The 24,518-nt window shown below is 30.3% G+C and overlaps 4 protein-coding genes across 7 annotated transcripts in view; 2 read left to right on the forward strand and 2 right to left on the reverse strand.

The window, feature by feature from the left end:
• Window positions 1–3,275, reverse strand: part of LOC125065740 (rhomboid-related protein 3) — an 81,961-nt gene extending 78,686 nt beyond the window's left edge. Inside the window, exons 1-4 of the mRNA XM_047673530.1 lie at window positions 3,102–3,275; window positions 2,856–2,879; window positions 1,702–1,800; window positions 883–948 (exon numbers count right to left, since the gene is read on the reverse strand). Of these exons, the coding sequence (XP_047529486.1) occupies window positions 883–948; window positions 1,702–1,800; window positions 2,856–2,879; window positions 3,102–3,275 (363 nt within the window). The remainder of the gene's footprint in view (window positions 1–882; window positions 949–1,701; window positions 1,801–2,855; window positions 2,880–3,101) is intronic.
• A 2,170-nt stretch (window positions 3,276–5,445) lies between these two features.
• On the forward strand, window positions 5,446–12,328 carry LOC125065712 (spermatogenesis-associated protein 20). Of its 3 annotated transcripts, XR_007119638.1 has the most exons (7): window positions 5,446–5,707; window positions 7,241–8,863; window positions 8,942–9,150; window positions 9,281–9,501; window positions 9,799–9,934; window positions 10,565–10,747; window positions 11,037–12,328. XR_007119638.1 is itself a non-coding variant. In XM_047673487.1 (6 exons), the coding sequence occupies exons 1-6, from the start codon at window positions 5,559–5,561 to the stop codon at window positions 10,678–10,680; spliced, it is 2,454 nt and encodes an 817-aa protein (XP_047529443.1). In that variant the 5' UTR covers window positions 5,446–5,558; the 3' UTR covers window positions 10,681–10,828. The 3 variants fall into 3 exon arrangements, 2 of the variants coding, with proteins under 2 accessions (XP_047529443.1, XP_047529444.1); XM_047673487.1 differs by lacking the exon at window positions 11,037–12,328 and having other exon boundaries at window positions 10,565–10,828; XM_047673488.1 differs by lacking the exon at window positions 11,037–12,328 and having other exon boundaries at window positions 9,799–9,919; window positions 10,565–10,828.
• A 2,169-nt stretch (window positions 12,329–14,497) lies between these two features.
• Window positions 14,498–21,075, reverse strand: LOC125065986 (ubiquitin carboxyl-terminal hydrolase nonstop). Of its 2 annotated transcripts, none has more exons than XM_047673858.1 (8): window positions 20,981–21,075; window positions 20,619–20,795; window positions 20,067–20,302; window positions 19,723–19,888; window positions 18,187–18,297; window positions 16,792–16,931; window positions 15,976–16,608; window positions 14,498–15,270 (listed from the first exon to the last, which is right to left on the reverse strand). In XM_047673858.1, exons 2-8 carry the CDS (start codon window positions 20,736–20,738, stop codon window positions 15,216–15,218), a joined length of 1,461 nt encoding a protein of 486 aa, XP_047529814.1. In that variant the 5' UTR covers window positions 20,739–20,795; window positions 20,981–21,075; the 3' UTR covers window positions 14,498–15,215. The 2 variants fall into 2 exon arrangements, with proteins under 2 accessions (XP_047529814.1, XP_047529813.1); XM_047673857.1 differs by having other exon boundaries at window positions 20,875–21,019.
• A 2,845-nt stretch (window positions 21,076–23,920) lies between these two features.
• The window catches only part of LOC125065585 (cytohesin-1), a 39,348-nt gene continuing 38,750 nt past the window's right edge, over window positions 23,921–24,518 (forward strand). The window contains exons 1-2 of the mRNA XM_047673279.1: window positions 23,921–24,062; window positions 24,202–24,275. Coding sequence (XP_047529235.1) covers window positions 23,984–24,062; window positions 24,202–24,275 — 153 coding nt within the window. The 5' untranslated portion in view covers window positions 23,921–23,983. The remainder of the gene's footprint in view (window positions 24,063–24,201; window positions 24,276–24,518) is intronic.

The following is a 24,518-nucleotide window of genomic DNA, read 5'->3' on the forward strand; positions in this document are numbered from 1 at the left end:
CGTAATCGGCGTTTGGATCTTAATTTAGTTGTCTTGTATATCGAGGACGACGCTATGGGTTATATAACGACCTTACTTTATCCGACAAATGAAATAAATTTAAGTATTCCGCCTCATCACTACATTAATATTTATGTATTATAATATGCACTTATATACAATGACTATGACGGCTTTCTAGTTCTAATGGCTAGCTTATAAGATCGCATAATCCTGAATTTAAATCTCGGGTCAATAATATAAAGTTATGGGCGTTTTTGATTGATATTTTTTTAATTTTTACTAAGCTAATATATATATATTAGAGTTAGGGGTTAGAGAGTGTATTTGTGCTTGCACACTTTTGCTCTATAACACGCCCTGTGCAATGTAATATGCTTTTTAAGCTAAGAAAGGAGGTCTGATATGTATAAGTATGATAGAGCCAAGGCTCTGTCTGTATGTAGAACATACTATATGTATTTTATGGTTTGTGACTTAATCTCTTTTAATGTAACCAAAGTTCCCGATGATTCAGTCCGTGATTTAATAAGACTCCTATTTATTTAAGTCACTATCGTCCCCACACTGCGCCAGAATCGGGTTATATATAAGTTACATGATAATACTTTTTAATGCACTAAGTAAAATATGTAAACATAGAAATACTTATTTAAATTGCTGAGAACAAAGATTTAAATTCAACAAAAAAATATAGTTTTTTAACCGATAAAATATAATGTAACCCGAAGCAGTAATAAAAAATTAGTCGTGAAAAGAAACGTTTTACGACCTTAGTTTTTAATAGTGACTTATATATAATGTTAAACTTAATATTGTGCTAATCTTAATCAATTATGAATTACATACATACTATGTGTTTAACTACTTACTACTACTTACCACATTTACGAATTCTTGAAAAGTGATTGCTGGACTCGTCGCACTACGGGCTTTATCTAACAGTATCTGAAAAAAGTAGACCAAACTTACAACCTGTTAAACGTTTTGAAAAATGGTGCAAATGCATTAGATAGACAGGCAAAGAAATTGGACCAATATTAAAAAACAGCTCACTGTCACAAAGAGACATCAACATACATATACATATAATAAAAACAAATACAGCAAAGTTCTGGTAATCCGGACTTCGATAAACCGGACTACCGGTTTACGTTATTAATCTCGTTATCGCATAAGGCTAATTAAAAATAAATGCCTTCGTAAACTTTAGCATATCATATTAATAATGTTTTATTTTGTTGGTGAATGGCAAATGGGCCATAAGTAAGTAATCACCGTCGGCCATAGACATTGACGCTGTAAGAAATATTAACAAGTATTATTATTATTTATCCCTTACATCGTCAATAAACCACTAACTTAGAGAACTAAGGTGTTATGTGCCTTGTGTCTGTAGTTACACTGGCTCACTTATCCTTTAAACTGGAATACAACAATACGAAGTATACGTAACAAATACAGACGGACTAGCACAGAGCTCTCCAACTAACTATATCACAATTTAACATTTCAGATGAAAGTTTACGTTACCGACATATGTTATAAAAGTATCCTAATATTTATATTGAATACATATTTATCTAGTTTGGATTAGTGAAACTCTCCAATATTTTATTTGAAATTAATTAAACCATATTCACTCTTTAAATATTATGTTTTTTATATTGCTTCGAGGTAGTTTAACTTTTGTGTATTTACCTCACGCTTGTGGGGTTGCACCTGCGCTATAAAATCAGGATGTTGAAGAGTCTGTAGGAAGTCTGGCCACGGAATCTCGCCGAAGCCCTCCGGATCAAACTGCAGATAACGAACGTATATAATCGTTAATATAATATTCACACCTACAACATTCGATGCGGTCACGTATCCAGCCACCTATTTTAGTTTTCAACGGAGCATCTGAAACGTCATAATAACCGAACGTTCCAGGACTTTGTATTATTATGTGTATAATATTGTTATAATAATTTTGTCCATTTCTAAAAAGAAGAAGGCAAAAAAAATAAAGCGCCCTATCTGAGCAGTAGTATTATCTCAATGTTCCCTACGTGACAAGACATCGTTTGATCCGCGGCGCTACCGCCTCTTTTTATCTGCTTATAAAACTTTTTGTATCCCGCTTCTGTACATTTTAATCAGACAAAAAAAACATTCTTCAAAATTCGTTTCTACTTCGTAAACGATACTTAAATATGCGGTGCTTTAACTCTTTTGTTTATGGTATGCGTCAAATACTATATTAAAATTACGTCAATTCGATACACCATATTTTAAAAATAAATATGAATAGATACACCACTGTTACGTCATTGTTTTCGAATTCATAAAATACGATATTTGATTAATTGTCGTATAAAATATTTTCCCTCTCTGTCTCATACAACATTATTTTCGCATTTGTTCTGAAAATATTATTCTTTTCTCAAAGGATCGCAACAATATAATACTTTTATATAAGTATATATAACCTACTAATCGTTAGGACAATACAAAAATAAAGCACAGAGATTATTATTTATTTACTTATAATGAATTTATGTTAAACTAATTTATTCGATATATTTTTAAGTAAAAAAATATATTTATTTATATATATTATGAATACAATGTCGTTTATTTGATCATGGTCTATATTTGATGCGTGATTTCATACTCATTTCAATAAAAAACAGGTAGCAAACCAAACGATGATATCTTGAGAGAATCGAAATATGACATTTTTTATTGCATTATAAATTTAAAAAACTGTTATAAAATAAATTTAAGTATACATAAAAAAAATTAGAATGCTTATCGCGACGATTGAACGAAAATTAAATAAGTTAACATTAAAATAAAATTTCAAAACTTACTCTATCGAACAGGAGACGCCATTTCTGTAAACAAAAATCAAAATGGTATTAAAAAAATATATATATTCATAAATAGCATGATAAATTATTTTTCGTAAGAAATTTACATAATAGGGCATTAAGAAAGGTTTAGACATTATTTATATATGTGTGTATAATGTATATAGTATCTAGCTTTATATTTGAAAAGTTTATTATTTTAGGGCGAATAAAATAAGAATTGCATAAACGTAATTGAATACTTGCATCGTGCATCAACTCTCTTCTAATTTCCGCTTCGTCCAACTCCGAACCGAGATCTGTATGGTCTGTATCGTAAAGAGGCTCCGCGGCTCTCGAGAGCGAACCCAGTGAGTCTCGGGCTGATGCGAGTGATCCAGTGACCGTTGGAAGTACTCCCGCTTCAATTCCAGACTCCATGGAGGTGTTCGCTGAAAGGACAGTGGCAACGGGAGGTGCGCGGACGTCACCGCCACCGCCGCAGCCACTGCCCACCCACACGGACATACTACTTGCAACACCATCCACGCGGCGACGTTCGATTTATAAATTTAAAACTATTTATTGCTTACAAATTTGGCACCATTTGGCACTTTGTTCCTACTAAATCATGATACTCTACTTATTGATGTTATACAAAGGGGAAGTTTAAATTTTGGACAGATATGGACCGAAATTTTACTGTACGTTATGGACAGTTTAGGACTTAATGTGATAAATTGTGACGTTAGATGTAGATAGACCAAAAAATAAGATAAGGCACGATATTCGATTAAGCTCTATCCAGCGACTTGTGCGCCTGAAACAAAAAAGACGCAACGTATTTACAACTTCCAGTAGACACCAAAATAAGATACTGTATAAATTATAATAAATCATACGATTAGATGTCATATTATGTAAGATTGTTTTAACCATTATAAAATAAACGACTTCAATACGTGCATATAATACAAATGGAGTATTAACATATATAGCTCAGGCAAGAAAGTTCCAACTTTTTGTTCGCATTTGATTTTTAATTTATATATTTATAATGATAAATCTAGTACTAAACATTTATAAATAGAATTTATTAAAGTGTAGTATTAAAGTAACATTGACTACAAATATGATATTTTAGAAAAAGCTAATAAGAGGAAAGCGCATCGGTCCAAAGGGGAAGAGCCCTTAACGTTACCATGGCAACGTGCCGCAGATTCATTATTTCATTCACCGTTCAACACCCCCCTTGTTGAAGCACGTGCAAAATCAAGATAGTTTACGTGACCACTTAAAAAAATTTTGCTAATTTTGGTTTTTAGCTTCCAAATAGCGTTGTCAAAATATATTTTATAATCAAAATGCCAAATACCGACCACCCAGTAGTAGGTTTACAGATGATTGCCCATTTTAATTCAAATTAGCCAAGGTGACCTAAGCGATACATTCAAATGTTACGTCTATATTGAAAATTATAACATCATAAAAAATATACAACTGTCTAAATTACAAAATAAAATATTATTATAAAAATTGAGTAGCGACACATTTTGTTTACATTCGAATTTTGACAACAAGTAGTAATGAGATTTATTACTAAATCAACCACTTACCGTTATTCTATAATTGTTCACTCACTATCATAAGGGGAACTTCACAATGTATCGCATTTCTAAAAATTTGTAGTAGGACATTTCGTGTCAAGATCTCATTAAGTTTACGATTGCAGACATTAAGGATACGTCAAAACATGTCGTGTAACGTTGAAAGTGAGAATGGCGTCCACATTTTCGCGCATGCGTATACGAAAATCATTCCTCTGGAGAGATGAAGCAATTAATAACTTCATAAATACTTAAGATCCAAGTTGCCCAAAATTTAAGTTAGTCTACAATCGTATATCTTGTTATCACGTTTACAAGATTCATACAAAAGTTTCACTCGAATAAAAAAAAAATACCCTTATAAAATTTAAGAGCAACATCTTAATTCTCCAAAAAAAGTATAGAGCTTGGAAAGGCGATGTTATTTCAAGTAATAAAAATTAACTAAGAGGTACGTACAAAATCTTATAAAAACTGAGCTAATTAAGACAAAGATCATTATAAGAACTAAAAATTTATTTTGATTTAGTTGTCCTCGTCCAGCCATTTCAAACGCAGGCTTATTAAAACATGTTTATTCGTTGCGGATTACGGATGTCTTATCATAAACTGATAACCATTTTTATAAGCAGAAACAGAATATTTAACAGAACAATATATTTCCAGCCGTAAGACATATACAGATTGTTACCGTACTGCCACATAAATTATATATTTTGGCGTTTAGTACCGCGAACAACGGTTTTCTTTTCTCATGACGATAGTAAATTGAACTAAACGCAGAACACTGTCGTAAAATATCAAATGGTAACATTATAATAATTAAGTATTGCCTATTTTAATAATTAACATTATTTATACAAATAAAGTATTACGGTAAGTCAGTTTTCTAAAATTTACGAGTAAAATACAAAGTGAGTTCTTTCAGAATAGCAGTGCAGATATCTTTGTATCTGTTATGATGTCAAATGTCAAATACAATCTGCAGTCAGTTGTCACTTGTCAGTGCAAACTGTCTGCTGTCAATAAACTTTCAAATGTGAAATGTAAATGTAAATTTATTTTGTGGAAATTTATGGAACTGTGACGTATTTTATTATTATCACATCTAATTACTATGCCTACAGGCCGCGCTGTTTTGTTATTACGACGTTTGTCGACAGGTGATAATAGATTAAAAAATATTAATTTAAACCACCACACTTCAAAGGAGTCTTTATTTATAAACCCGGTTTGCTTAAATCGGTATTTAAGCTTTAGCAAAAGGTAAAAAGTTCAAGTTATTATATAATACTTAAGTCGAAAAGTAATTGTACGCTTATTTTGGTAGGTAGGTACAAGATAAGCTATATTATACCTATTAATAGATTAGAAGTGTTGTTATGTGACCTTGTTTTGTTTTGATTGTTTATAATATGGCATTCTGATTCATGTAAGTAATTTTATTAAAATTATAGCATAAAATTAATAAAAATTATTAATGTTATTTATAAAATGATGGCTAAAAGTGATTTTATGACCATATAATAAATTTTATCTTGAGTAAAAAAAAGTGGTTTATGGGTATCACTAAATATATAAATAAAACTTTGACTTGAAGATTAAAAATATGTTATTTTTTCATGGATAATGTTAAAAGTAAATTTTATATTGTTTTGAAAAGCATTAAAGGCAATAAAAGGGTAAATTATTTCTAAATATTATTTACACATGTGGTTATATTAAGCTTATCTTATATGATAAAATGAGCACTGAAATTTATACCTCATTGCAAATATTTATGTGAATTATTATTGTTTTAATAAACTCTTATTTAAGTATGATGTAATCTATATGGATTTGATATTTGTAATTGGTTTACAATTCCAACTAGTAGGCTTGCATTAATATTCTGCACATAAAGCTACATGATTGTACTTTATTTAATATTATTGACAATAGAATTGATATATTAAAAAAAGGTATTAATGATTGATGCAATACTTTGGAGCATTTATATAAAACACAAAAGAATAAATATTACTGAAAATATAATTTGCTTGATAGTATTGTATGTATAAACACACTTTACAAAATGAAAATAATATCAAATTAGTAATAAAAATTGGCGGCTAAAAAAATCTGTGAATATAGTTTAAGTTGGTAAGTTAAATCTTTCCTAATCCCTTTGTCATTTAGAGGATTAGGACTTAAATTACTGATGGAATTTTTGTTAAATGCATTCAGCATTAAAGTACTGTCATTTGACTCGCTATTCTTGGTGTGCCACTAAGGTTGCCTGAAACTAATCCACCAGCAAAAGCATTTCCAAAGATAGCATCAAGCAGACAATCAGCTCATACTAGTATGCCAAAAATTCAATGTAACAAGGGCAAGCAAATGATATTGCCATTTTTTAATTTTGTGTATTCATATACATATATAAAAATAAATACTTTCTTTTTTGTATTCTGAAGTCTTACATCATTATATACATATCTTATATACATCATTAATAGCTTTGAGGTGAATTTTTGTACAGTGCTTGTTTAAGTATAATGTTTATTAAGAGTACCATCAATTGTATTGTATATTTATTTACGCAAATATTTAGCTGTATTATATAAAGGTATTTCAATTTTTATTGCATGTTTAAAATTTAAGATCAAAATGATTTAACAATAATCTTACAAGTAAAAGTAAACGCATTAAAAAAAATATCCAAAAAATAAAACGAATCTTATATATTTACCTATTATAGAAAAGTGTTCTAAATGCAACTCTTATTTTTCTATATTAATACCTATCTTAAATTTTTAGATTTTCTTCATTTGGACATACTTATCTGTTGCCACCACAACGAACAAGAAGTATCAGTGATACTGTCATCAGAATGGCAACAGGTAATACAGATTCTAACCAAGCTGCAAATCCAAAACATACAAACAGATTGATTACTGAAAAATCACCATATTTATTGCAACATGCTCACAATCCAGTAGACTGGTATCCATGGTGCCAAGAAGCTATTGATAAAGCTAAAGAAGAAAACAAACTTATATTTCTTTCTGTGGGATATTCTACATGTCACTGGTGTCATGTTATGGAAAAAGAATCTTTTGAAAATGAAGATGTTGCAAAGGTTATGAATGAGCATTTTATTAACATAAAAGTTGATCGTGAAGAAAGACCAGATTTAGATCGAGTTTATATGCTTTTCATCATGGCAACTCAGGGAGGTGGGGGGTGGCCTATGTCAGTTTTTCTTACACCTGATTTACGCCCAGTAACAGGTGGCACTTATTTTCCACCAGAAGATCGCTGGGGACGCCCTGGTTTTAAAACAATCTTGTTGTCTTTAGCGAAAAAGTGGAAAGATAACCAGGCTCAGTTCCTTGAAGCTAGTAGTAATATTATGGATGCCTTAGAAAATATCTCTAAAGTAGATGTGGAGACTACATCGATACCCGGCGAAGCAACATGGAATAAATGTGTACGACGTTATATGGCGTCATTCGAACCACAATTTGGCGGATTCGGGACAGCTCCAAAATTTCCTCAAGCTTCCATACTGAATTTTTTATTTCACTTTTACGCAAGGGACAAAAATTATGCAGAAGGAAAAAAGTGCTTAGAAATGTGCTTACACACTTTAACTAAAATTGCTAAAGGTGGCATTCACGACCATGTATCCAGTGGATTCGCTCGTTATTCTGTAGATAATGATTGGCATGTTCCGCATTTTGAAAAAATGCTTTATGATCAAGCCCAATTAATGGTTGCTTACACTGATGCCTACCTTGCAACAAAGAATGAGTTTTTTGCAGAAGTTGTCCGTGACATAGTTAAATATGTAAACAGAGATTTACGACATGAATTAGGAGGTTATTACAGTGCAGAAGATGCAGATTCGTATCCAACATTTGGTGCATTACAAAAGAGAGAAGGAGCGTTTTGTGTGTGGGAGTATAACGAATTGGAAGCTCTTCTTGGACATAAAACAATTGGAGCTTTATCTTATTTAGAAATATTTTGTGATTACTTCAGTGTAGAAGAAAATGGTAATATATCACCTGATAGTGACCCTCACGAAGAGCTTACAAATAAAAATGTTCTAATCGTATATGGAAGTAAAGAAGAAACTATGTCGAAATTCGGTCTTACGCAAGATCAATTCAATGAAGTAATATCTGATTGTATTAATATATTGTACGAAGAGCGATTAAAGAGGCCAAGACCACATTTAGATACTAAAATTCTGTGCTCTTGGAATGGGCTAATACTCGCTGGCTTATCACAGGCTGGACAAGGCTTAGGCGAAAAAAGCTTTGTAGAAGATGCAATTAAAACTGCGCAATTCGTCAAAGAACACCTCTTTGACCCTAACACTAACACTCTCCTTCATTCTTGTTATAAATCTGATGATGGAAACATTGTTCAAACGTAAGTTGTTATTTTGAACAAAGTATTTGAAGAGACGGGTACACTTAAACAGTACTAATAAACATGTACCGGTTTCAGTAATCAGCCTATTCAAGGATTTTTGGACGACTACGCTTTTCTAATTAAGGGTTTGCTGGACTTGTATGAAGCATCTCTTGACTTAAATTGGCTTAATTGGGCACGTGAATTGCAAATGAAGCAGAATGAGTTATTCTGGGACGATGAAAATGGAGGATATTTCACATGTTCTACTGAGGATAATACTGTCGTTTTAAGGTTAAAGGAAGGTAATATATCTTTTATTTTTTAATTAAATATCAGAAGGCGAATATGCCCATAGATTTTGTCATTTAAAGAAATATTCATCATTCTTTTCACCATAAACTACACATTGAAAATTTATGTTAAATTTTACAGATCAAGATGGTGCAGAACCATCAGGCAACAGTGTCTCATGTCACAACTTACTACGCCTGGCAGCTTATGCAGACAAAAGCGCTATGTCCGAAGGAGGTGAACTAGAGAAAGAAATGGCAAAAAAAATATTAATGGCCTTTTCAAAGCGTTTAAATGACACGCCTACAGCTCTGCCTGAAATGATGTCTGCACTCATGTTCTATAATGATTCTCCTACACAGGTATGAACTGTTTATTATTTTTATTACTATTTATTATAAGTATACACATCCATCGTTTATCTTCACGGAATACACACACATATACAGTTTTTATCAGAAACACAATTTTTCCAGCATTTTAAGTGTTTCTACGCTGCTTGTATGTACGCATGTAAAAATTGAATTTGTAGAAAAGAGATTTATAATATCGGACATTGATCGCTCATCTTGATCTAATAGGACACCGGTCAGAATATTGTGTACAATTGTAGTATGTGGCTATCAAGTATTTAAAAGTATCAATTCAACATATTTCAGGTTTTAATAGCGGGTGGTTGCTCGGACCCGCGCACGTTGGAGTTGGTGCGCGTGGTGCGCTCGCGGCTGCTGCCGGGCCGAGTGCTCGCCGTGGCCGACCCCGCCGCCGACGCGCCCGCCGGTATGTCCGACATACGTGAGTCCTTCCGCTACTGATGTAGAGTTAGTGATTCATCTGATTACCATTTTATTATTACTCATAATATATATAACATATAATTTCGTGCTAGTGTTCTTTTAGTTCAAATAACTTTAATCTAAATTTTCACTATGAAGATTAGTCTTCTAGTTTATTTTTTTAACTTTAAACTTTACCATTTCATAAATTCAAACCATTAGTAAATAATACATTGGTAAAGAAGGCATATTATTCATTACAAGATTATATAGATGATAAAAAAGCGGGAAGCTAATACTTGTTGACTTCCAGGCAAAATGTATTATATACATATGTAATTGTATTTAACTAACTTGACTTTGTATTATTAAAATTTGAAAAAGAGTAACTACTGAGTTTTGCCGGTTCTTACTCGAATAAAGTATATTTTGATTTTGTTTTTTAACAAGAGTTGGTAAAATTGTCACAGACACTTGCGTATCTGTTTAGATTAATTGACTTCAAATGGAAAGGCATCGCATTTCAATGCGTTTTAAGAACCAAGGGATAAAAGAGATTTTTAAATAATAACTGTGATGTCTGTATATAACTTATTCTTTTTGAATGCGAACATTATCTATTAACTCCTGACGAGTTGCGCGTGTGCAGTGCTGGCGCGCGTGCGCAGTGCGGGCGACGTGCCGACGGCGTACGTGTGTCGGCGCTACGCGTGCTCGCTGCCCGTCACCGACAGCAAGCAGCTCGGCGACCTGCTCGACGAGTAGCGCGCATCGACAGGGAGGACTCTCGGTAGTACGACTGCTCGATGCTGAATTCTTTGACATTGTTTTATTTACGTATGTATATGTTACTGTAAAAGCTCGAACTAAGTTAAATCTTAAGATTTTCCAGTAAAATCTAAGATTTACCGACATGTTTTGGTAAATGTAAGTATTTATTATAAAGGGCGAGTTTTTCGGACTTTTACCATTCAAACCCTAACCTAACATGTAAATCCTAAGATTTACCAAGTGAATGATGGCAAAAGTTCGAATCCCAAAGTCTTATGGAAATTTACCGTTTATAATCGGTAAATCTTAGGTTTTACTGGAAAATCTTGAGATTTACCGTAATTCGAGCTTTTACAGTAACATATATATTTTTAAAGATTTTTTTTGTTCTCATAGATTTTATTTCAGTATTTGTTGTGATTTTTTGTTGTTTTATTTCAAGAATTCTCGTTTTTGAGTTATTTTGGATTTGGTGGATCGAAATGTAGTGTTAACTGCTAAAATAAAACTAAAATGTTTTAACATATTCTATGTCAAAATTATACGAGTACGTATCTCTTATCAACATTTTAGATGTATTTGATTTTATGCAATGACAATAAATACACCGTCATTAAAATACAAAATAGAACAATACATTTTGGTAGTTAGAAAATAATATTAAATAAAAAGTAACATACAATGACAATTATTATATCTCTATATCTAAATTCGATTACTTTATCAAAACATTGGTAAATTCTAACAAAAGTTAACCTTTGACAATAACAAACATGAATAAATATTTAGGATTTTATTGTTTTTATCTGTAAAATTCTAGGATAGTTTACCGTTCTTAGTGAAACGTTTATAAACCATTAAATCTATTCAAAACTTCCGTAGAATGCTTCAACTTGTTCTAATATATAGTAATAAAAAAAATATGTTCTATAAATTATTTAATAAATTCATTATTTTATGTATTTTATCCTAAACTAAATTTGGTGCAATTTCATAATTGATGTTTAACGATATTGGATATAACAATTTCTTGATAATAATTATTAGACATTTAAATGAAATATTTTCAGCCTTACTTATTATATACTGGTGTTTAGTGAAAACCTTGATTTATCTTTGTGCCATCCTCTATTCGTTACTAATGGAACCTTAAACAATGTTTATTGGTAAAGTCATTGATTTCGTAATCTTATCTAATATTTACTATTTTTGATCTCTAGTTTATAGGTGGTTAACTATACTTCTACGTAACAGAATAAATCAGTATGATAATAGCTTCGCAAATTAATTTTAGTAGGACACTTCAAATACTTCAAGTAACATAATTGCATGCCTAATAAAATATTCTTTCAGCTATTATTTCGAAATATACCTATGATTACTCCTCTATAAGTTGGGAGATATGTCTGAATAAATTGTGATAGCTTAGCTCGAATAGTCTCCATAGTGAAACGGAATAGAATTAATAATACTCATTGTTATTATTATTCTCAACGAATGAGACGAGTCCTTAGAGTATGTTAATTATATATTATTCTAATATATTGTACTATTGTACACATTTATTTTATTTATATTTCTTTTAGTAATTAGTCATTGCTAAGCAATTTTTGTTCACGTTATTATGCAATAAAATAAAAATAAAAAATAATTTCGTTTTATTTACATCTTCAATTTATCTATATATTATAAATATATATTATAAAATGTTTGGTTGAAAGCGCCAATCTCAGGAAGTACAGGTTCAACTTGAAAAAAATCCTTCAGTATTACATACCTCATTTATCGAGGAAGGCTTTATAACATAACTTTACCAATAGGAGAGGAGTATAAATTAAAAATGTTGTAAAAACAGGGCAAAATTATTCCTTTTGAGAGCGTCAGCTGCGTGCGCGGCGTAAACAGCATACAGTAAAAGGTTCGCAAAAATCATGTATGACATAACCAATCAGATTTGTTAAAAACAATGTATTATTTGCGAATTTGTTTTATAAACGAAATATTACTCCTTATCCAAATAAATGCAATATTCAGAAAATTGCCCCTTACATCATTTGTTTTCAATAAATATCAGGAGAAACAATAGCTGGCCGGAGTTGGAACGTCGCTAATGGTAGGATTGGTGGGCTTAAAGGCCTCCAGCTCAAAAACGGAGGCTGCTTTTAGAGCAGGTAATTAAAAAGAAATGTTTTCAAGACGATTATATTTTTATTTCTATTACAGTCGATACGTGACATGTTTGACATTTAGAAGTGATTATATTACAGACATGAATAATCACGACGAAAATTACACATATAACCATATTAAAATGTGAAGTCATCATAAAAGTTTTATGTAACGCTTTTACACGCAGAACTATATTTATTTTGATTAACATAGCGTGTGATTGGTTTAAATATGTAATTAATTATTCATCCTTAGTTTGAAAAAATAACAGATATTAAAAATAAACAACTTAACATTTTTATTTTGTAATACATTTGACAGATTATCACATGCTTGTAAACTATCAATTAACGGACTCAATAAACATTGTTTAATGGGTGTTTATCAGGTTATCATGGTTTCGCTAGTGAGATACGAAGTGAATTCTAACATGCTGATCTCTCACTTTCTATCCTCTTAGTTTTAGTTTAGTTTTAGTTTTCTGTTTAACCTATCACCCTCTAAGCAATATTTATTTGTAAAGCCGAAAATGATTAGGCTCGGATCTGATCACTGAAATATTAGTAAATGCAAATAAATTGTTACTTGAAACTAGCAAATTGTTAAGATAATAATATTGCCAACAAAAATCTGAAACATGCGATTTTTAACGCTCATAATGTTACTTGTTATGGACTTTTTTGTGCATCTACTTGAGGTGCGTTTTACTGTAATAGTTCGTTATTTAATTCTATTATTACATCATTGTGTCAATATATAAAATAATTTGATTTTTTTTTTAATATTTTGAACATGCCATGTATATAACATACAGCCTATATTTATGTTTAATAATTAATAAGATATTTGAAAAATATTGACATTTAAATGTACACAGAAATGTTTCATAGTTAAAATACATTTAAATAGGTACTTAATATACAATGCCTAGTTCTTATATACTATGCGGAATTTGCAAATATTTTTAAATTATTATTTTTTGTATTTCCTTTCTTCGAAATATTTGTTCTCTGTTATAGACAAAATATTTTTACGCACCTTAAATCAGCTCATAACGCCAAGTGCATTTTACAAGTACGTATTGAAGATTATTTAATGAATATATGTAATAATTTACATATTTATGTAGTTTTAATACATCTATAATAACTTTTACAATTCAAAATATACTTAGAAGTTCTCTATTAGTAATACTACTATAATTGTAATTGAATGTGGTGTTTTTTAAATGTGATAACAGTACTCTCTTACATTGAGTATTTATTAATTTTTTGCTTAAGACAATTTGCTAGATAATCAAGCGCTACTTACAACATATGGGAAGGTACTACAAGGAAATGAAATCCATAAGAACTACATTTAAATACATGTTATATAAATATTAAATATCACATTAAACTAATGTCAGTTCAGTCGGGTTACAAACTACGTAGACATTATACACACAGGAACGACAAATAACACTATCATTGTAAGAATACTTTATATTGTATAATATTGTTGAGACAAACACATCAAAAAGTTGACTTGAAGTTGAACTATTATCGTAACATTTAGTACATATATATATATATATATACCTGCCTACGTTTATTACCAAATTAACGATTTAAGATTACTTGCTTACGATTTAAAAACTCAGTTTCAATATGAGGTAACTAAAAGGGAATGTGTAATCATGGCATTTAATTCGTTTTTTTTTTTGTTTTTTTTTTTATCAAAGCATTAAACGTACAATATTTTTTGTAAATTAAAGTATCGTCTCATGTTCGTCAAACTCTCACAAATATAACCATTCTTATACATCAGGGACACTGAACATTACGAAGCAAATGCAAATAAAAATCGAGGTAGTTATAATTGTTCTGTAACATACACAAATTATTTAAACACTTTTTTTTTCTTGTTTTTGTATTTTTTATACATATGTCTATTGAGGGATTGATATTTGTGTGATAATAATATTGTTCATATAGAACCAGGAAATTAATGTCGCGATACACACGTACTTTATTTATGCTCAATAAAGCAAAGCTTGTTATAAAATTAAAAGTTAGATGAGAATTTTTTCAGTCCACAATAATAATAATTTACTAGTCACCAAAGGAAATATCTACAGTTAAAATTAAGCTTAAAACTAAAACTTCATAAATCTCGCAAAATATACAAGACTCCGTTACGAACATCTACGCACTAATATCACGCCAAGAAATATGACATTTTAACATATTTCATTTAGTATACAATTTAAAAGTGAATACTACGAAGCATGATTACAACATCGATCGATTGAATTAACTTCCCATCAAATGCCGATGGCGGTCAAAATCAGAAAACCAATCAATACTGTCATTGTTGATTTATGAGACTTCACACTCGTACTCCAAAACAGTCTTGTGATAGAAGAGCAGATACCTGAAACAGAATATCGATTTTTATTAAAAATCAATTATACTAACATTAAGCTAATAGGCTCTATATATCTCTATAAAGCTCCAATGACAGGAGGCGTAATTACAAATATAAAACTTTGACCTTGAATTGACATGATATCGTTGGTCGAGTAAAATTATTTGTTATAAGATTTTGGAAGTATATTGAGTGGATATGAGTAGTAAATATGTTAGTGGATTAGTGTGGTATTCCGGATCCGGTATCACTAATCGATTACTTAACTGCACATTTACGCAAATATCGCGCTGTTGCATGACTTTAAATGCAAAGTGCGCATGTGTGCGTTGTGAAGCTGTCCGAATGATTTTGTTCGAAGTACGACATGTGTGTGCATATTATAAGTATGTGTATGATTGTCGCACGCGTTGAAATATTCTTCGGGATGATTTTATAAGAAAATCTGTATCGATAAAATCTTGTTTTTTTTAATCGTTATAAACTACCTATACAATACATTCACTCGATTAACTAAAAAACAGTCCATTTTTAGGACCAAATTACTTTTGATAACCGATTTCGTAAAGTACAATACGATTTTTTCCAATGTTTGCCGATGCCCAGCACTTATTCTGAGGAACTTTTCATAAATAGTTTAATTTATTTCATGATTACATTATAAGAATGTATACTGAACGCGGATAAAAATTTTAATCCTTTTGTACATACCCTTCGCTGTCGAGAACCTCGCGGAGAGACGCCCTAGTGATCATGTGATCGTCACACTTAAACCAGCTGCCCTTCATCTGGCGCACGTAGGCCGTGTAGTGGCCGGCGTCCAGAGAGCCCAGGTGGTTCACGACCGCGAACAGGGAATAGCGGTTGTCCTCGAAGATCCCTTCGGGGGCGTTGTTGTTGTCCGCCGCGTCCACCGCCCGCCGGTGGGTCGACATGAACGGCGTCATGTCCAGCTCGGCCGGGAACGACACGAAGGCGGATATTTTCCGGTCGATTTGAGAGGAATGCTCGAAGCGTTTGAGGTGGAAACTCGCCACTATAGGCAGAGTTTCGAGGGTCAATTGTTTGGTTGATTCGCGATAGGCTCTGCAATTGGAGCATTTTATTTTAGCTGCCGATCCGAGGTGCTCGGCTCTGGTGAAGCGCTCCAGGCAGGCTTGTAGAGAGCCCGGACCGGCCACGTCCAGGCTGATATCCCAGAAGGGATCGATGGTGGTGGAGACTCCCGAGCAGGAAGTGCATACGACGTCACTCTGCAGGCCGCCGGTGAATATTTGATCAATGATGCAGTTGCAGCGACCATTTTCCTTCTTTTCTGTATCTTCGACACCGTTCATGCAATGTCTACAACAATTGGGTAATTATTACAAAAAAAAACTATATTAAAATGGGTTTTCAAGACAGACGAGAATTGACTATCGTATATACATCTATTTTATTATTTCTGTGCATGGTATTGATAAGATCCAATGAATGATCCAATCAATGTTAAAAATGGGATGAGTAATTTGGGAGGATGACTCGTACCTGTGCAGCACATCCAGCGTAGCGATGAAGAACTCGTGCGCGTCCTGCTGCTCGTAGCCGGCCAGGTGGCGCGCGTGCGTCCAGATCAGGTGCAGCAGGCGGTGCAGCGTCAGCGGGGTCTTCGCGCCGGAGTAGAATTCCTGGAAATTCAATTATTACATTTTAAAAAAACATGGACATGTTAGAAAAAGAAGTTCAGGAATCAAAAATACATTAATCTTATTTTACTTCACTTAATACTATTAAGACAGGTGGGAATGCGAATGGATCACCTCGTGGTACCTTTCATCTCCAAAAACTTTTTACTTATTATATAATAACAAGCTTTAATTAATGAAGTAGTCCTTAATTATTAAATATGATCCAGCCAAAATAGGATTGTAAAACTAAATATTGTAAATTATATTTTTAATACTAATTATTGGCCTTTATCTATAAGCAGTATAAAACAATGTCTACTTCTTATCCTGTCTGTATCTCCTTCTTTTTAAAAACCAATCAACGCATTTTGATATGTTTAAAGCTGTCCTGTACGCTATGACTATGGCGATCACTAGATAATCCTTAGAAGACAAATTAAAACAATTTTCTAGAAAACTGAAGATCTTAAAGACCTTAAAAAGGCATAAAAAGGCATGGTTCAAAACAAAATTTCATCTTAATCACTTCAGTGGATTAAGCGTGAAAAGGTAACAGTCTGTCTGTTACTATGACACGAGTTGCTTTCGCATTTATAATATTAGTAGAGAATAATAAATATACGTTATAAAGTAAACATATGTACCTATTAAATAATTTCTTGCTACGCTCACTTGTGACTTTCTTTAATAATAAATGGCACCCGTGCGAACGGTAGCAGTAAAACATTCAAAATTACAACACTAGTAAACATTATATTCATTCGAATATAATATGTACCTTATAATTAATTTCAATGAAATGAATATATATTTTTTTTTATTTCAAATAAGTATGTAAATACAAAACTGTGCTTATTGCTATCGCTAGTGTGAATTTTTTTTTTTTTAAATATTGTCTTTCTTAATAAAATACAGCTAACCATTTTGTCACAACCAAAAATCTACAGGTAGGTTTATGTTAGTTATGTACCTACATGTAGTTTATTTCAGTTAATTAATAATTGACGTAATTAAAAAATAATATAGCAGTCACAAAATGTTAAAAGAGAACAAAGGAAGCATACAAAGATGGTCCCCGATTGCAAACGCAATATGATACCGACGCCAATCAATAACATATAAATTCTATCTAAGCGTTGCACTATTCACTTCGAACTCTCAATAACGCTTCAACTTCAGTACAGATCTCAGGGCTTGTAATGCCCTGACAAAATCAATATTTCACGTGGATGTGATTTATTTATAGCGCAGTTACCTGGAACAGCTTGGAAACTTCACAAACAAGGCATTTTCCGGATCCTTGAGTTTTACACTTATGTTTCTCGCCTAGAAAATAATCTCGTAGCAGAGGCGTGTGAATTAAAGTCTGTAACAAATTATTTAAAAAATAAATGTAAAACTATGTTTACATGAATTATGTTCATATTTCATAATGTTAACAAAGGATAAATGTCAAGAGACAATTACAAAAACAACACCAAGGCATAATTTTGTCTTCTAATATTATCACGTACAAAATAAAATGTTAAAATAGGTACCTTTTGTAACATAGGTATTATTATTAATAACATATGTATAATTATAATTATTATATTTGTAACATAGGTATAATTATTATTTATTTTTCGAAGAAAATATTCAACATAATCTTCACGAAGTACATAAATAAACATTAAGTTAAATCTAAATATTTTTTTAATTTATTTAATCTTACACAATATTAAATAATTTATTAATATTATTATTCAAAACTTATTAAATTAAATGAAAATGTATTTAATAAAACGAAATAATACTATTTCCTGATTTAAACTCTCCTGACAATCCTCCATTCAAGCATAAGTTTTGAGTATCAAAAAGGCCATTTTTGGTTATTTTAGCCACTACTCACCCGTGCGTTTGCTAGGATATTGCTAGGCTAAACATCAATATGTTTTTTTATAAAATATACACCTAAAGCGCCAGTCATGAAATTTTCATTGAATTATTAAATAGTTTTTTCTACCAATTAAATATTTAAAAAATAAAAGCAACTATAGTTTGACCTATAAATATTCTTAGTAAACAATATATTACATACACATTTCTAAGAATGTAATTGTGATTATACAGGGAGAAACTTTCATATAACTTTAAGTCTATAGCAAATGTTTTGAGGGCATTTTTGTAAGCACAGCTAGTTAGTCATTTGAGTCTACTCTGGAAAAATGAACCATAATCAAACATTATTTTTTATAATATATATAAAAAATAATGTTTGTCCTCTATGTATTCTGTATTCCTAAACATTAATCTGATTCTGATGAGACTTTGGTAAAGTTTTCTGAGTATGCCAGCAAAGGTCCCTAACCCAAAAAATAAGCAGATTTTTTATTGGTGTTTGTCCTACAATATATATGGGTTATATAGAATTTATTCTACCCATATACATGTTTAAAAAACCCTAATAATAAAACTAAATAATATTAGAATATAAAGCGTAAACCAACCATGAAAATATGCAAATAATAACGCAATTTTACTTTCAATTCATTCAATTGAACAATCTACAAATCTACTACTTGTTCTATCTCTTTGTTTTTGGGTTGGTTTATTGCTTTATTTGTGAATGTATTAATGAAATTATGCTGAGGTAAAATTCCAAAGACTATCAACTGCAATATGAGGATCGCTAGGACTGTATTTTAATTAAATAGAATTGGTATATTATTTGCATTAAGCCATTACATTTCATCAAAATCAAGAAAAAAGATAGACCATCAATTATTAAGGACTAATGTATGAAACTTACCTGAACAATGCAGTTCATAAAGCAAGTAGAACCAAGGTTCTGTAGACCTCTCAGCCCAATAGTTGTGTGAGGACTGATTAGGCGACGTTTTCTCAGACGTCGAAGAGCTATAGCTTCATTATTATTAGGCAGCCATGGCGTAAATGGCACACTGATTCCTAAAGATCTAAATAAATAATTTATATCAGGTCAAGCAACATGTTACAACAATTATCTTGGTTAAGGAGTTATAGTATATTTAATTAAAATATCATCCATACTTAAACAGAATAATATTAAGGTAAAATTTTTGAAAGTTGTATCATTAAATTGATTATAATTTAATTGTTGAAGTCTATACTTACTTTGCTTCCTTCAATCGAAGTGTTCTAGAAATATCAGTGAACTCTCTATCATAAATATAATCTTGACATTGTGCACAGAATATATTTCCATAACTCAAGTCCACATATAAGAAATGTTTTTTAGTCTTGGAATGATCAAGGACATGTCCCCCATAACATGCAAAATATATGCAATGGAGACAGGAATGCATCCGAGGTCCTGTCTGTCCACAAGCGAAGCACAAACATGATGTAGCCTAAACAAAATTATGTAAATATTAAAAATAATGTTTGCTTAATAATATAAACAAAACTATGATTCAGAATATATACCAAATATTGATTTTGATATTAGCTTCTTATTTTAAAGTGTAATCACCAAATTAAATAAACAGCTGTTTTGAGGTCAAAGATTAGTAATCAGCTGACAATTCACAGCTGACAAAAGAAATTTTTATTCTTAACAACCACCGACACGGAGTTGTGACAAAAACAGTGAACAAGAAAACAAAAAACTGATCAATAATTATTGTTATATTCATAGATAACTATACTGCATTGTAGTTCATTTACCTTGTATCTCCTTGCTTCGTAGGAAGTGCATGACACAAAAAATGCGTGCACTATTTTATAAGGATTTGTTCCTTTAGCAGCCTTAAAATTATTTAAGTGTATACATCCACTGTCATTCATTGTTTCGCCTGTAAATTGTAGCACCGGCTATGCAAATTAGGACTTTTATTTACTGATCTAAAATGAAAAACATTATTTTCACGACACTTATTGATTTAAACTTTAAACAAATAATATACGATTTATTTCAACGAACTGTTTAATTATAACGTAGCATTAATAAAGGGCGTGTTCTTTTTTCCACACAAAAGATAACCATAGAACAAAATTCTTGAGTACAAAGACGAGATGTACAATCTCACCTCGTTAACGCACGGTTCGCTTCGCCCGACTGTAGCTCTCGCTAGCCTGGGAGTACTTGCGCCCTGCAGCTAGCTACCTACGCTCAAAACATAATAATATATAGTGCTATCTATTATATGGTCCTATACTTTATATACGTAAAATATATCTATATTCGATAGATATGTATATAAACCAAAAACATGGTACCTATCACCTTACGTGTATTTGCTAACTAGTCACAGGCTTAAATATATTTATTTTATTTCTAGTACCTAATTATTTATTTGTAGATATGTAATATGATGGTACTAGCAATCAATTTTAATAATTATATTGCTATTTGCGAAGATCAAATATTGAATTATGGAAATAATAAGTTTGAGTAGTGTATTTCTTTAATCATTAGCATAGTATTATTGTCATCGTATTATGTAAGGATACCGTATGTAATAAGTATATAAAGATCAACAAAGTCAGATAACTTTTACTCAATTACTACTACGTTTTATTTTTGGACCTTTTTGAGTAAGATTATTTAGTTAAGTAAATGTAAGAGAAGTTATTCTTATTTACTTAATACTTCTTTCTTTTACGTAATCTTTTATTTTAAATGTTACCAAACAAATGCATAAGCTTATATTAAATAATAAAAATATAATTACATTACAAGATTGTACTTAAAAATCTAAATCAGGAACATCTTATTTGAAAACGTTTTCTGTATGATACAGAAAATGAAAATAAATATGAGTGTTTAATATTTTATAATTAATTTATTCATGAGGTATATTTAAAAATAGGTATGTACCTAACTTATTTTTTACGTATATAATATTTTATTACATCCCAAATAATTAATACATCCGAAAAGAATATCTAATCTAACCAACAATCATCCATAAAATTAAGTTTCTTACTTTTATGTTTTATAGTACCTATAGTATTTGCTGAAATAAAAAAATCCTAATTACTGTAAAAATGTGACGTTATTTTGACATTTATTTGGTAAAGCTCAAACAGAATCACTACATTTTAGCTGTTAAAGCTCATTGGCTGGGCAAAAAAGAGTATACAAAGACTACGTTATATTTTTCAATTATCAAAATTAAAATGAGGTGTTTTGATAATATAATACAAAAATGTGTGTGTAAATTTAACAACAAATACAACAGCAATCATTGACAATTAAAAATGTATTTAATTGATATCTAGTTTGGTTACAAATTTTCTTCTATTAATGGAATTGATAATTAAAATACAACAAATGCAGATGGAGCACACGGAACAAACATTTGAACAAACATACAAAAAGGTTTTTTAAATACTCTAAATTTTTATATTACAATTTGTAAAAATCTTACATACACATTAAATATTTACTTTATATAATATATATTATGTTTTACATAAATAATAAAAAAAACAATGATATTAGTTTATTTATTTTAAAAATGATTATACATTCGTTTAACAGTAATATAATAAATGATAAAAAATAATAATAAGATAAACTTTACTTAAAACTAGAGATTAGGTTAGACAGACTTAATAAAAATATATATAAATGTACGTATCATATTAAAAGCTTTACACATTACTTATGGAATAGATAGAGATAGAATAGAGAATACAAGAAGAGATGTTGTTTTTGTTTGAGTTTGGCTAAATTATAATTTTGTGTATACTATTTTTCAAAAAATAAAGGTAATATTAAAAAATGATTCGTCTGAAATAATAAAATTACGAAATATTTAAATTTTAAATAAAATTTACAGCTTATAAATATATTTATCATACTCTTTTTACTCTATTATACTATTTTTTATTTAAAATTTACCTACTTTTTAACGTAACCTGACAACACCAAGACATATTCATTGTGGTTTTTTGTAACAAATCATCAGTAACAAATTAAAATTGAAATTAATTGCAAACTAAAAATAACACCAAAAAAAGGATATTCCATCATTATTTTTTAATATTAATTGGTAATAGGTTTTACAAAACTTTAACACACAATTACTCGAGTGACAGTACTTTTGACGTATCAACAAAAAGACGCGTCCAAAGTTTAGCTTTTTGTTTTGTATTATATATAATTTATACTTTTTTTTACATCACTATAATGATCTGTGAACTCCATCTTTCCTTTGCCTTTTATTTTATAATCCGAGTTAGTAGACAATAGTATGAGATCAAAAATTATTAAAACATTTAAATATAAAAACAATATTTTTTTAAATGATTTTATTTCTGTCTTAATTTCGACATGTTATGTTAATATTACGTGTAATTAGAATTAACTTACCGTTTGATATAATCGTTTATTATATGAAAGTAACACAACATCAAAATAATTTTATGTTGTCTTATTACTTTTTTGAACATAATAACGTTACTTTTATTATGTCTTCTTACAAAATATGCTGTTGAAAGGGACTTTTAATATATAAAAAGTTGTTTATAATGGTAAAATTTATTAAAAATATGTTTGGTGTTTAGTAGTTTTTGATGGTTGATCCTTACCCATAATCTTATTTTACAAATAGTAGGACTGTAAAAATATCTTTTCATGAAATTATTTGGGTATTTCAGTATGTACTCATATCAATTATATATTATTCAATATAGTTAGAAGGAAAATAGATCGGTGCTTTACTGTAACAATATATCATAATATAGATCTTATAGCCTGGACGATGTTGCCATTAAGACGTTTTTCCTTTGTGTTTGATACTTTATATTTTATATCGATATCTCGAAATTATAAAATAAATCTTTATATAAATACACTATAACAGTAATACAGTTATCGTTTTTATATTTATACAAAATGCAATGGTAATTAGTATTGATATTTACGAATTTAATTCGTTATTTTATGTTTAGTTTTTGAACGTGCCTTTAACTGGCTGACTGGTCTTTGACTGATGATAAGTACTTGAGTAGTAAATAAATATGGCTGCTAGTCAATTTTAACGATGTAAACTTTTGTTTACTGTTTTTAGTAAATATAAGAAATGATAAGTGAATTTGAAAATTTGTCTCTTGGAGGTAATAACGCTGCAAGTAACCATGCAGATCCATTTACTCATACAGGTAAACCTTTTAATGTTTATTTTGAAGAGGCGTTATAGCTTTTTGACCTCGATGAAATTGCTCTGTTAGGCAAGGCACTAAGTAGACACTGATTATAGTATGTGTGGTCATCTTATTAGCATTCTTTACTGTTTTACAGAGCTGACACCTGAGCAACAAAAGACTTTAATCGACATACGTCGCAGGAAAACGGAATTATTGTTGGAGATACAGGTTAGTGTAACTAAAACAGTATTTGTATTCTTTTGAAATACAAAAATGTTAATACAAAAAGCAAATTATGAAATTACATACCAATAGATTATTCAAAATTATTTTTGTAAATATACAATCAATGCTGGTTCACATGATTTTTTTTGTATGTGAAAAATTGTTTAAAAGAACTATGAACCATTCATTACTCACTACAAAGTTCAATATACAACAGCTTAAGTGAAATGTTTGAAACTAAATATT

This window comes from Vanessa atalanta, chromosome 8, assembly GCF_905147765.1.
Source record: "Vanessa atalanta chromosome 8, ilVanAtal1.2, whole genome shotgun sequence".
Taxonomy (NCBI): Eukaryota; Metazoa; Arthropoda; class Insecta; order Lepidoptera; family Nymphalidae; genus Vanessa; species Vanessa atalanta.

Bases quoted from the DNA above. Each gene is read 5' to 3' on its own strand.
- LOC125065986 (XM_047673858.1), bottom strand. From the start codon at position 20,738: ATGAATGACAGTGGATGTATACACTTAAATAATTTTAAGGCTGCTAAA. The intron at 19,889-20,066 runs GTAAGTATAGAC...TTATTTATTTAG, and splicing joins CTTCGATTGAAGGAAGCAAA to ATCTTTAGGAATCAGTGTGC. The intron at 18,298-19,722 runs GTAAGTTTCATA...AATTTGTTACAG, and splicing joins TTATGAACTGCATTGTTCAG to ACTTTAATTCACACGCCTCT.
- LOC125065712 (XM_047673487.1), top strand. From the start codon at position 5,559: ATGCCTACAGGCCGCGCTGTTTTGTTATTACGACGTTTGTCGACAGGT. The intron at 8,864-8,941 runs GTAAGTTGTTAT...TACCGGTTTCAG, and splicing joins GATGGAAACATTGTTCAAAC to TAATCAGCCTATTCAAGGAT. The intron at 9,502-9,798 runs GTATGAACTGTT...AACATATTTCAG, and splicing joins ATAATGATTCTCCTACACAG to GTTTTAATAGCGGGTGGTTG.